At 47.0% G+C, this 14,467-nt stretch overlaps 1 protein-coding gene across 19 annotated transcripts in view; it reads right to left on the reverse strand.

Moving 5' to 3' along the window:
* The window catches only part of dlg1l (discs, large (Drosophila) homolog 1, like), a 158,460-nt gene that overhangs the window by 99,247 nt on the left and 44,746 nt on the right, over positions 1 to 14,467 (reverse strand). For 3 of the 19 annotated variants that reach the window (XM_035421095.1, XM_035421094.1, XM_035421087.1), the window contains exon 1: positions 4,350 to 4,550. The exons of 15 other annotated variants lie outside the window; for them this stretch is intronic. In XM_035421095.1, the coding sequence (XP_035276986.1) occupies positions 4,350 to 4,538 (189 nt within the window). In that variant the 5' untranslated portion in view covers positions 4,539 to 4,550. Of the gene's footprint in view, positions 1 to 4,349; positions 4,551 to 14,150; positions 14,196 to 14,467 lie in introns of those variants that run through there. One more of the 19 variants, XM_035421093.1, reaches the window with a different exon arrangement.

Consider the following 14,467-nt stretch of genomic DNA (forward strand, 5'->3'; position numbering starts at 1 on the left):
ATGCACACCAGGAAGCAATATGAGCAGGAGTCTCACACACAGACACACACAGACACACATAAACACACACACACACACACACACACACTTTCTGACCATGGCTGAAGCAAAGTTTCTGCTGGTCAAACGGATTAACATGCACCGTTACAGCATGATTAATTGCTGTAACCAAAGACACAATCTCTGATGCGCTTGGTGTTAAGACGTTCTTTAAATCCCACTGAATTAAGCACATAGCACCGAATGGACACAGCACATGCACAAACACATGCAGAAACAAATGTCAGTGGACTGTTAAAGCATCAACCCATTAACTTAAAAAATGCTACTGCTAAATCAGAAATTCAGTCCTCAACCTGCTTTGATAAAGCAATTTTAATGTCAGTACAGAATAGGTAAAAACCAAGTATATGTCCCTATCAAATAAACATTGCATAGATAAATGAAATTAACAGTAGTAATAATAATAATAATAATAATCATTAACAGAGAAATACAATTGAGGAATCCGACAATGAGAGTACAGGTGCTGTGATACCTGTATGCCTTTTAATTCACTAGGCTCAAAGCTCAATATGTGGTCCTATCAATTTCGCATACTGATCACTGAGTGCTGACTCAGCTATAGACCCAGTCAAAGCTACCGCACACTTTGCCAACACTTGTGAGTTTTGAACGGTGTGGCCCAATCCTGGCCTAATGTGCATGTACATAACTCAGAACTGTGCAACTTCAGCACTTTCATCCCCTATGTGCATCTTGTGTGCCTTATGTAAGGAAATATCAGAGGCACACCAGGGGGTGGAGTTACACGGAACAGAAGGCGTGCCCTGTTGAATTTAAAGTGACATGAATCCTGGACACTTGGGCTGTTTTTCCTATTTCTATCTGCACATCATCTGATCATACAAAATGCTGGTATAAACAGGGCAAACTATATCAGCCAGAATTAGGAGTTAGAGCTCAATGCATTTCAGTTTCTAAGGGGAAGACAACGGATTTACATAGCATACTAAAATTAAATTGACTCAATGTATTTTTATGACAATTTTTATGGCAACTCATGTCAAATTGAGTTAAAATGATATAAATGGTAAAATATTTGAACATAACCACTTTTGGCTGCCTTTTACTAAGGAATTGTCATCATCATTAAAACACAGAATCCAATCAGTGCATTCCTGGAATTTTTTTTTGCTTTTTGGACATGGCCACCCTTATGCAAGCCAGCCCAAAGAGTTCAGCGTCTACATAAGCAACCCTTTGCGCAAACACTTCCAGCATTTCTAAACCTGTCTGTTGCCAATGTGTTGCTTACTAGAGAACTGAACAGACGCCGGTTTTTTATACAGACAAAGCAACTGAATCAAGGTCGTGTTTATTGTTTAATTTTACCAACGTATAAAGAGGAGTCAACAAAAGCTGTGCGCAGTGACATATTCTATGATTGTGACCACTACAGGCTTTGTGAGACAAACTGGTTCCTCAAATAATGTGCACAACATCCAAAATCAACACTGGCATTTCAGAAACTTTTGAAATTTGATTGGATGCAAGGATGCTGCTTGGTCATGCCAACCTCATTGGATATCAAATTTTACCAACATCCATTTCCACCACTTTTTTGTGAATGCTCTTGCTCTTTAGAGCAGCTCAACATACTGTACCTATATTAATTAAAACACTCATGGTTTCCTGGAATTTAAATGTCTTAGGCTGGCCATCCAAGTGTTTTTTTAAGCAGGATAAATAATGCAAAAAAATCCTGTAAAACAATTAAAATAGGTCCGTGCATTTTCTGGCACAATTCGGTCATGAATGATACTGTATTTCAGAATCCATTAGTTTTGACTGCTTTCAATATTACATGCAACCTTAGACACACTATATAAACTGCAGATTCTGTTTTAATTGCATAAAAGAATGATACAGTAGACAGAGTGCTGACAACCACGTGTGCCAATATCAGGCATCTGCTGTAGACATGATTTCCACAGAAACCAAAACACAGTTGCGAAGTAAACAATATACAGCAAGTCCCACCTTCCTGAATCCCCTCCAATTAGGAATATTTTAAAATACATGAGATGAATATAAACATTAATAGCTGAGGCTTAATTCTGCCGTTTTTTTTCCTCGATTGACGAATATCAAAATGTTCTCCCATCAGTGGCGACCACTGTAATTTGTTAATTGTGTCTCACACAATAGTGTTTTCATTGTTCAAGTTGCATAATTAATTTTAAACAAAAGTGAGTAACATCAGTGTAATCGCTGCTTTGGCAGAACAGAAAAGAGAATCTTAACTGCATGCACTGACGTGTGGCTGGAAAAAATTCTATATCTTCCTTTTCCAGCTAATGCTGCTCATTTTAGCTCACTTACCACAGCACAAATACCAAAATTAAATGTGTCTCCTAAGAAGAATGTGTCTACAGGAAAATCCTTTAACTGACAAACACGTCATTCAATTCTATCACAAGGAGTCACAAGCCATTCATCTCTTCTCTAAGATTCACTTACTAGAGCAAGAAACCTCCTAGACATGCCCCTTACTTGCATTATTCTATTCACACAAGACATATGCAAACACATTAATGCAATTCAGCAACTGTTAACACTACACCCCGTACACAGAGAACAGTCAAAACCCCTTCAGAAAATTAAATACAAGAGGCAGAAATCCCACAAGTTCACTGTTCTATTGCGGTTGCAAAATACCTCAGCTTTTCAAATGAACATTTTAAAAAATTAGGCAATTTTGAACTGGGCACAAAACGAGAGACACACTTCATTCACCACTCTTTGCATTTTCAGGTTTTTTTCTCGTGGAAATCCCGTTAAATTTGTCAACAGCGTGTAGCACTGAATAATGCATTTTGAAAGGGAGAAAAAAAAGCAACGGAATAAGAACTGCAGTAAAATTCACATTTTCTAGCGGTAGAACAGAGTGAATTTAATCTGCTGCGGGTGCAGTGAATTCAATCACAGTCAGCGCAACTCAAAACGGACCACCTTTCCCAGAGTTACGCGTCTGCGTATCTGAAGACAGAACAGGTGCGTTTCTGCCGGGCTCAAATCCTGACAGTGCCCGAGAAGCGCTCTTCCTGAAGTCGGGGGTCAGGCCCTTTGTCTGAAGTACGAATTTCAATTTAGCGTCTGCGGAAGTGATTCGCAACAGGGCCGTCAACCAAACGGGATCGCAACGCCAGTGAAATGATCCCTACGGCACCCGGAGCTGGGGCGCATCGTCCTCGGTTAACGAACGAAATCTTCCGCCTTTCCTCAGGACGTGTTCCTGATCGGCACCGATTAACATCACGGCAGGACTCCATTTTTAGCCCACCGGATTTTATTTAACGGGGCTAGCCTACATGAAACAAAGTTCACAGATGGCTAAGGTTACATAAGCTGCCGTTTATCGTGGGCTAATTGTTTAAATGACGCAAAATGTACGACGCAAAAAAAGAGAAGAAAAAAAAAAGACTGGACTCCCTTCTGACCCTATTCACGTCCACACAACACCAGTCTGTATAGTAATGAGAATACCACCCCCACCCTCTGTTACATAACAACTTACTAAACAACTACTTGCCATCCCTTTTTTTTACGCTCACTTACACACATTTGCTACTCAATTAAATCGAGACTCTCACAGACAAGTAGAATCAGGGATTAAAACCAGGATGCTGCCAAACTTTGATGACAAAATGGATCAGCTGGAATGACTTGCTTTTCCTGGCACCTTAAGCCTGAAGCCAATAGCTGCACAACAGACAGAGCCATAATTCAAAAGATTAATGGCAATATATACGTAGAAAAAAACAATAATGCAGAAACCCAGGATTAAAGTTGAAGTGGCAGATTAAATTTACACCGCAGATGCTAAAATTTCACAAACAGGCACAAAACTACTGTGGCTGAGGCTACCGGTTGCCAGAAAGTGCTGTAAATGCCACCGATATGTCAGGATTTCAGCCTCGCGTTTCAACAGAAACTTCTCAGCTGAACGAGGCAGCCACACATCTCAAACATGGATTAATTAAGGACGGCGGCCCTTTAAATCTTAACGCGAATCAAACGCGTCCTCCGGAGTTATCTCGCATCGCTCAAACACGACAGAGGTCTTACACAAACGCGCACTCGCACCGACACATCTCTCAGCCAATAATTAGCCACCTTCAGCGGAGAAAAAGTTCTGATGTCAGCAACACAGACCTGTCCCGTTTCTCCGGAGCGAAAGGCGAACGCGAGCCAGCCCCCCCTGCGTCCGTGGCTTCGGTTTAACGGACCGTTCCAGGCGGGAGGAGGGCGGCGGATACAACAAAAAAAAACGCGCTCTCACCCACCTTGCATCCGAACATGAGCGAGATGGTGCTGTTGGTGCAGGCTACTTTGCAGTGGCACAGCATGGGCGAAAAGCAGTCCGAGTCCCTGAGGCTGGGAGACATGGTCTCGGAGCGCGAGCGCCGGGGACGCCCGGCGAGCGAGCCTCCGGACGAGCGGCTGCGGTCGCGGCTGCCGCCTGCTCGCGGCATCCGGCCCTCATTCCCCGGCTCGGAGCGCGGCGGCGGCGACGGCGGCGGCGGCGGCAGGGGGCGGGGGAGGGCGGGCGGGGGGGGTCGGCGACGGAGCGCGCGCTGCCTTCATCCGGCGCGCCGGTCCCTGCTCCCGTCGGAGGAGACCTCCCGCGCCTCCTCCTCCTCCTCCTCTGCTGCTCTCCTCTCAAACACGGCGGGGCGAGGGAGGGGGAGGGCGGGGATCAGCGGCGGCCGGAGAGGCGTCTCCAGGGGAGCCGCGGCGCTGCCATGCCGGCGGACGCGGGGGGGGGGGGGGGGACGGAGCGGCCCTGGCGTCAGAGGAGGGGGGGGGGGGACTGAGGCTGGGGTGGGGGGAAGAGGGGTGCAGAGATGGCGCCTCTGGCCGTACGCGGGAGCGCCCGATCCGTCGCTGCTTCTCCGGTCTGAGGCGGACGCGCAGCCGTAGCATCCGTGGAGGGGAAGGCTCTGCGACGGCCGGCGAGCGCGCAAGCCTGCGACTGGGAGGGGGGGCGGGGGCTAGGGGAGCCGAGGGGGGAGGAGCCAGCGCGCCTCAGCGTGGGGCTTATCGCATGGAACCGCGAGAGACGAAGCGAATGCTTTCCCTGCGAGGGAACTCCACATCACTGGGGACAGAAAAAAAAAAAGAAAAAAGGAGGAGCAACTACAGAGCACTCAGGGTATTGAGACATGGGGGGAGGGGGGGGTGCAGGGTGGAATATAGAGATTAGACAGAATACAGAGAGGCCAGGGGATCATTTAGGGAGGAATAATGAGAAACTGGATGGAATACAGATGCAGATGCAGGATCCGAGAGATGCAGTGTAGAATAAAGACATGCAGGGAAAGAATGTAGGGTGTAATACAGAGATGTGGGGGAGATAATGCAGGGTGTAATACAGAGATGGGGGGTAATGTAGGGTGTAATACAGAGATGGGGGGGTAATGTAGGGTGGAATACAGAGATGGGGGGTAATGTAGGGTGGAATACAGAGATGGGGGGTAATGTAGGGTGGAATACAGAGATGGGGGGTAATGTAGGGTGGAATACAGAGATGGGGGTAATGTAGGGTGGAATACAGAGGTGCAGGATGGAATACACAGGTGCAGGATGGAATACAGAGATGCAGGATGGAATACAGAGATGCAGGATGAAAATGTAGGGTAGAATACAGATATGCTGAGTGGACTACAAAGATGGAAGATGAAATGGAGTGTTTTCCCCTGAACTCTGCAGCATGTCTACAAAGGAAGCGTAAGGGGGAGTGAGTGTGTGTGCGTATGTGTGTGTGGGGGGGGGGTGGGGGGATCAGAGAAGGGAGGACAGAGAATGTCCAATCGACTAATCCGGCATCATATGGGGATCAGGTAGCCGCACTGGCTCGGCGAGAACGAACACGAGAGGTCCTTCAGCACTTCATCAGCCGAGCGATGAGGAGGGATCTGAAGGGACGGCTCGTCTCCGCACGGCGCTCGGACCCAAACGAGCTCCCGAAAGGGCTCTGGCAGAGGAAACCGCCGAAAACGTTAGCGTGGCGCGCAGCGGTAACGCGAACCGACCAAGCTCGGCTGCGGGGCCTAGAGCCTGCGGTTTCTAAGCCCGCTTAGAAGCGCCAGCGGGCAAGCAGAGCGGCGCGCGCGAGGTCAGAGAGAGAGAGGGTGGGCGGGAGCGGAACGTCCCACGTGACCCCGCTCGCGAGGGACTCTTCGCTCGGCGGCCTTTCGCGCAAGACAACACGGCTAAAACCTAACCTACCGATGGAGCTTCAGTCTGAACCATTCAGCACCAGAAAAAGCCCACTTCTTCATTACACGTCAGCGTTGCTGAAAAATCTACGAGAAAGAACTACAAACCCCACACTGACCTCAAAGACCCACAGAGTGGCTTTTTTTCCCCCCCACGGATGGAATGTTCCGGATTCGTGGCTTTTTTGAAGGTTTCGTGAACAAATCCCCAAAAGCGGATCCCTGACCCTGGGGGAGGAGCCATGCGGAGGCGTAGAGACGAGGGTGAAACAGTTCGGCTGTCCCAGCTCCCCCCCCCGCCCCCCCTTCCCTTCCCTCCCCCCCTTCCTGCCACTGTAAATCACCCGAACGAGATCAGAGCGATTACGTCATCGGCGCGCTCTCCGCTCGGTCGCCACAGCGGAGAGGGACACGGGCTCCTGCGGGGACGGCACGCGTGGGCGGGCTGTCGCCCCAGCGACGCCCCCCCCCCCCCCCCTCCCACCCCACCCCACCCCCACCTCAGCCGCCCCTGCGTCCCCCGCATGCCAGGCTCGCGCCACTACGGCCCGCCCCCTCCGTTTGCCTCGGTCGCGTTCCCAAAAAAAAAAAAAAAGAACAGTCCTGACCCGATTTACCCTCCTCCGTTCCAGAGCACATATTCATTACCATAATGTGAACAGTCAGCGAGGGGAAACCCTGGCAGAGTGCAGAGCACACGCTCCAACAGACTGCGTAGAGCCTTCGCCCCAGACGTTCGTCCCGGTAATTATCTAACCGAGACAGTGTTTTAGCGTCGCGTCATCGTGTGCAAAATGTAGGTCTTCTGTGCTAATAGCGCTGCGGTCTCGATGTTAAATCGCCTTTACCAAAGGTGCAGTGCTAAAGGGGGTGAGAACCTGCTAATCTTCTACGCTGAGCTGTGTTCTTTTGCGCTCTCTCTCTTTCAAGAATGGCGACTTAGCTCAGGAGGTAAGACCGATTGTCTGGCAGTCGGAGGGTTGCCGGTTCAAACCCCGCCCTGGGCGTGTCGAAGTGTCCTTGAGCAAGACACCTAACCCCTAACTGCTCTGGCGAATGAGAGGCATCAATTGTAAAGCGCTTTGGATAAAAGCGCTATATAAATGCAGTCCAGAATGGCAGGATCTGCCGGCCTCTCCGGACCGGCACGTCGCAGCCTTGATGGACTGCGTTAGCCACTAGCCCCGACTGACTGAACTCACCAAACGTGCTGTCCGCCACCTCTGACTGACGGTGTTAACCAGCAGTATCGACCAGCCGGCCCTGACAGAGTTAACCGTTTGCGCTGACCGGTAGTCCGTCCCTGAACTTCCTGTGAGCGCGCGAGACCAGGATGTGATGCCGTTTTGGCTGCAAGACTGAGCTTGGCGTAACCTTTTTTTATTTTATTTTAAACCGGTTACCGCTGTCGTCTTTGATTAAAAGAGCTCAGCAGGTGTCGCATTCCTCGCAGCCTCCAATTAACAGACAGGAACCGAACGAGTCTGGGATAATGAGTACGTGCGAGAGCGAGCAGACTTGACAGCACTTCAGAGTCTGTCTGCAAAGGACAGGACGGAAGCAGCCCGAACATCGATCGCTCAAAACGAATCGGGCAGGCCCAGGACGAGGAGCGCCACAGAAACCCAAACCACGGACGTTTTTCCTCCGAGGCCAACTGGGAGAACAGGAACGCGCTGGAGTCACCTTTACATTCGGCGTGTTGCCTGCGGTGAGACGGGCCTGAGCGGTCAGCCAGTCCTGTACCCGCAGTGCCGCTTCGAATCAACACGCAAAATGACATCAGTATCCGTCATGTTTTATTTATTAGTCTGGGAACAATGCGAGCACTTCTGCAAATTGCCACCTCTCCGCACAGAGTGCCCACTAAAATGATTTACTCTCTTACTAAATATGAACAAAAAATACCGCATCAACGACATCGTGTTTTCCTATTTAAATGTGGAAAATATCCTACTTAAACAATTAATATTAAATAATACTTTTCTAAAAAATATAAATTATTTCCAAATAAAATGTGCATCACAATAAATGTTACTTTCGTTAATTTCCCCACAGTAATGGCTTTTTTCTGGCATCCCTTCCAAAAAGCCAATTAGCATGAAAGTGGCATCTGATGCTAGATTTAGAGACGTGCGTCCCTAAGTTGCAACCAAGTGCTGTAGATATCCAAGGCCACTGGCCTTAAATTATTTATTTGCCTCCCAAACCATCCGCCTCACTGTGTGTGTGGGCAAAATTTATTTGAGTCCTCTACCACGCAGGTTTAGGCTACATCTGTCCCACTGGTTCTAATTACCTAATAGTGGACAGTGATACTGTATCTTCAGTTTTACTTATTCACCAACAACCTTATTCGCCAACAAACTTTTGTCTTGCTTCTTCTCAAAAGAGTTTGATTTTACATGCGTGTTAAATCTTTTGTACACCCATTTTCATACCACTGGCACATCTTTTTGGAGAAAAATACTTGTAAAACCTCTTCTTTCAGCAATTGTATTAGTATAAAAGCACTGAATTTTAGATAGAGAGACATATAGCCTAGCTAGCTAGTCAGCCAAGAATGTTTGCGTAACCCAGGTGACCAGCTGAACTTCTTCTTCGCGGCCACCAGCTGGTCCTGCGAGTTCTCCCTTCCAAACATCAGCAGACTTCTCCTCCTTCACACAAGGCAACAGATTTTTTTCTTTTGACCGCTGTAACAACTTCAACAGTTCATCTGCCAAAATTCACGCGCCGCGACCCTTTTGAATGCCCTTCACTAGCATCCGATGGCTTCCTGCACTCATTTAAATCTCTCACATTGGCAGACCACGCTGTGAACGGTAGCACCCCCTCCCGTTTTTGGGCATCCTCTCGCCAGCTGGCCGTCCCATCTCTTCCAGCAGCCAGCATCGGCTCCTCGTGGCCCCGCCTCTTCTCCGCCCTCATCCCCCAATGGTGGAACATCCTTCCCCCAATCAGTCAGGAAGGCAGGTGCACTGGCTATTATCTACAATTCAGTCTGAACCTTTTCAGACTGATTCAGACTAAACAGACTGGTTCTATTATTTTTTTTTAGAGATTCAAGATTCACTACAGTTCCAATATCAACACGGGAAAAAACTGTGACAGACAAACAAATCATCAAAATCAAACTGCTGCCAAGATGCATAATCCAGGTTCCTGTTCTCAGAATCCTGCTCTGAACGATTTCTCCTCTTCCTTGAGGTTAGGTCACACCTTTGTCCCTTTTTGAAAAGAACTGCCTGACTATTGCATCATTACACAAAACAAATGCCAAAAATAAAAAATAAATAACTAAAAAATCCCTAACCTGTCACAACCAAAAACAACCTCTAGCTGAATAACTGAATTTTTTTTAGCAATTGTACCTTTTGGTGGATATTAATGTCATCATCTTCTACAGTGCAGTTAAATTCAACTACAAAGTAGCTGCAGAAGGTGTTGTTTTTTGTTTTGTTTTTGCTTATTAAAATGTATTTGAATTGCAGTGATAAAGAACATGAGGAATGCTGTGTAACATATGAAGCCATATATATTCATATATATTCCACACTAAGCAGTACCTATGCACTGAATCAGTTAGTGACACTGACATGGTGGTCACAGTGAGAATTTTATACCAGACTGTGGGGCACATCAGTTCACTTGACCCCAGTGTCTTAACAGGCCTCCCCCCCAGTTATTAAAGGGCCAGGCTCCACAATAAGCTGGCCATAGGCCAGATGAAAAATGTCAGGAAGCGGTGTCCTTCAAACAGCAGCGCTCAAGGTCACGTGCTGCATTAGCCCACATGCAAACAGCAACAATAAGGCCATGGAAGCCAGTGCATCCATGACTACCCTCTGTCAGAAGAGCTAGCGTCCACCGTGCCTGGCGCTGTTCGGCTCGCTGCGCTCACCTCTCTGGCGATTCGCCCAGAGTGGAGCGATCCTTTTCATCTGCTGGAATACTGACCCCCCCGCCCCCCCCCGACCCAGCCACAAACACACACACAGTCTCTCTCACACCCTCTCTCTATCTCTCTCACACTCTCACACACACACACTCCCTATCCCCCCTCTCTCTATCTCTCTCTCTCACACACACACAATCTCCCTATCCCCCCTCTATATCTTTCTCTCTCCCTCTCTCTCCCTCACACTCCCTATCCCCCCCCCCCCCCCCCTTGTGCTCTCTCTCCCCCAAGCGCTTTCATCCCAGCATCCGCTGCTACACGCCACCCGCACACCATCGCCTTTGAACCGGCAGCTAACGACCAGGCTACAAAAAAAAAAAAACAGTCAGTGATTTTCTGATTCCCCGCGATCCAGGTCCAGGCACTGAACACCATGTGCCATGCGCAGAAGCTTCAGGGAGCACTCCTACAACCACAATCAAAAAAATATCACGGGGTCTGATAAACTGACAGCGAGTCTGAGGAACGATGTACATCGATGAATCTACGCACGGGCCTTCGTTCTGGCCTCTTAATCCCCGAAGAAGTAATTAATCTCACACGCCAAAGCTATCCGCACCCTCCCCCCTCTTTTTCTTATTCATCACCGTGGGGCATGCTGGGAAGGACAACCTGAGCAAATGGAGGAAATAGCTCCGCCGCACTAGTGCGTGACATGTGATCAAGTCTCTTGGTGAGATGTTGTGAAACGCGCCCCTGAGATAATTGGTTGGGGGGGGGGGGGGGGGGTGCATCGCCGTAGTTCTCCAATGTGAGTGACAGCAGAAGGAATCTCCTCGCTGGCAGCTGAGCTGAAGGGGCCTCTATAGGCCAGCTTCCAGTTCAGGAGCACGTGGAGCCGCGCTAACTTGTACAGATCACATTGCTCTTTACTACCATGGTGCATCTGAACCACACAAATTCAACATCGAAATCCCAGCAAGAGATGCCTCATTAAATTTCTGACAAACGTATAAAATAGACTATGGCATATGGTAAATGGTAAATGGACTGCATTTATATAGCGCTTTTATCCAAAGCGCTTTACAATTGATGCCTCTCATTCGCCAGAGCAGTTAGGGGTTAGGTGTCTTGCTCAAGGACACTTCGACATGCCCAGGGCAGGGTTTGAACCGGCAATCGGTCTTACCTCCTGAGCTATGTCGCCCGCATATTACAAGCGATTGGCATTGCTGGTTAAGCTGCCCAACAAAAGTAACCCAGGCTAGATCCAGAGCTTTCCAGAAGGTTCCATGTAAAAGTGGAGCCAGGCTCATTTAATCCCTCAGCACACGCTTTATTTGTAGCAGGCTCTCCAAGCGGTCAGCACTTGGACATGTATGCTACAGGCCCTGTCCTCGTCCTCTTCCCCCATCACCAGTGGCTAGCAGGGAGGAGCCGAACATGGAGGTGCGTGCTATAGCACGTGGATGCTGACCTCACTGCTGCTACAACGTAACTGAGCTGTGCTGGAGTCACATGTCCACTACGACCCAATTAAACTGCTCTGTTTTTGTCTCATAGGAAACGTGTCTGCGGTATAAAAATGGGCAAAGCAGGGATGCCACCCCGTGGATCGGGCAGGTTCTGCCTCATATAGCACAGAGTGAGGTCATCATGCGCGGAGTTCCAAATTTCGGTTTCATCAGGCAAATGTTCAAAGTAAAGGAGAAGTGTAGCCATGTTTAGCTTTCTGTACTTTGTCCTTTGTGCTTATCATATTTCAAGTACCACAGAACTATTTTCGTAGAAATGAGAATTAACAGAAAGAATTCCCCGCAACTTCCCGTTTACTGAAACTATAATCTTCCAAACTGCATTGGTCTGCACTTCTGCACTTCTTTCTCCAGCCCACAAAAATGTAAGAAAACACATCTGAAACTGGTGAAACAAAATCAAGCTGTGGGTAAATTAAAACAATGATCACTCTCAATTAGGGTAAAACTGAACTATCAATGTCATTGAGATGAAAGCAGTTTAATATCTCCAGTCAGGCATGACAAAACAAATGAACCGCCTCTCTATGATGACATATTTCTTTAAACAAGGTGCCAAAGTTTGGGTCATTTCCAATTCAATTCAGAAAATTCAGAAAATCAATTGTAATCCAACACATTTATTGCAAATCCCTCATATAACATTATGGGCATTTGCAATTTAATTGAACTTAATTCCATTCCTTGCGCTGACTGAAAAGAAATGTACTCGAGCCCAAGCCTGGATACAACAGATAGAAAAGCACCGTATGTATGTTTTATATCTTTATAAAAGCGTTCCTTTGATTTTAATCCAGTTTTGCTGATAAGAAAAAAAATGGACAAGAAAAACAAAAACTGGCAGATGTGTCTCCAGTGTCCCTTGAGCCCTGCTACAGAATCCATTCCGCTTCCAGGAAATTTGATCTGTGATCAGGAATCATCTCATAAAATTATTTTTTATGACAGGGCCAGATCAGTGGTCACTGCTGCTAACAGAGTAGGATATGACGAAGCAGTGCAATGCAAAAACCCTGGCATTGGACATGTAATCCTGGGAAGAAGGTTTTCCTTATACTGATGCTGCAGGGAAGACGGAAACAGTCTTCCGCCTTGGAGAGAATTCAGATGCACTCTCCATACACAAGTTCCACAGCAGAGGGCAGTATTCCATTTCTAAAATGTGGTTCATAGAAACTCTGGATAAATACCATATGATATTAAGTTTAAAAAGAATCTTTTCAACCGAGTCACAATATGTAAAGATAACTATCAGATTAATTGTACAGCCGTTATAGATACCGTTTCAGAAAGTTTCCAATTTAAGAATTGACTCAGGACCTTGGGATGCATAAAACAGAGAAAGATTCTCATACTTAACATTGCAAGTTCAGCTCTGCTACTGTTAAACTGAAACACTCAAACTGGGAACCGAAAGCTCCTATAGATAGAAAGTGTAAAGGACAACAGGAAAGGGAGCTGATCCTCAGGCTGCTGTAGAGCTTCCACTTCAGAAAATGGAGTGTGGGAAACTCCGATGATTCTGACCGCTCGGTCGGTAAGTGTTAAGTAGTGCCGAAACAGATTCATTTTCTGAAAACGTATCAAGGGGCCTCATATTACACGCCATAAGCCATTGTCCCTTTCCTAACAAGACCTAAAAATGAAATTAAATTCAAAAGTAGCGAATCCCTTTAGTGAAGTGCTTTAGAAATGCTGTTAAATCTCTCATTTAACAGCCTGTGACTGAATGTCACTACTCACTACTTTCCCACTGTAACCACAGCCAAATTGAAACAGTGGAATTCAAGGCTTTAATATGCTTTTAATTATATTCCACATCTTATAATATCTCAACCTCCACTAGAACGAAGAGAAAACATAAAATTACATTTTCCCTTGGATTCAAACTACTCATGAAGGAACGACTGACTCATTTTCTGACCATTTAAAAAGACAGCGCCTCGCATTTAAAACCATTCAAAGAGACAGGCCTACGGTTCCCATAGATTGTATGTAGACAGGAACATTGGTTCTCTCCCCCAGACAGGAGAGAAGCAAGAAAGAAAAGCAATGTATGCCACAGTTGTCCTTTTTCCACACACGCAGCCCCATTAGGGTGGGCGGGCGTCCATTACACGATTTTCTCACGGGTTACCACGTCTGGTGCCCTCTCACACTAAGCGAGGTTCAGATCGTCACAACCGGTTGGATAACAGCATAGACCATAAGAGCTCCTGACTAGATCGGATGACGAGAGGGCAAAACGAGATACACAGAGCCACCTCCTGATTGGTCAGAACACAAACCATTCTGAAACACAGAATCGGCTTGCGTGACCTCTCTCACCTCACAAATTCAAGACAACTGTGCTAAAAAAAATTAGACATGTCAAAAAAACAATCGGGAGCCCATAAAGCAGTCGGATCAGTTCAGAATGGTATCTCGTACCTTGCAAGTTGCGATGTTAAGACCTAACATTTTTCCCGATCTGAAAAAAACAACTCGGAACTCGTATAATGCATGCCCGTCCTTGGACCTTGGAGAAAAGTTCCGTAAAAAGTCGCTCCATCAGTTTTCCTGCTCAAAACCTAGCAATAATTCTGGAAATGTTCCTTTCGGGTCAAGCACTCAGCTTGTTTCACCATCAAGACATCCATCCAGCTACATTGTTTCTTACTAGCTACACTACTTTTTTGAACCCTGCCTAATTTTAAAGCCAGTTAAAATAGCCGGGCCATGTAAGCCATGAGTAGTACTTTCCTTTT

Source organism: Anguilla anguilla, chromosome 6 (assembly GCF_013347855.1).
Source record: "Anguilla anguilla isolate fAngAng1 chromosome 6, fAngAng1.pri, whole genome shotgun sequence".
Classification (NCBI taxonomy): Eukaryota; Metazoa; Chordata; class Actinopteri; order Anguilliformes; family Anguillidae; genus Anguilla; species Anguilla anguilla.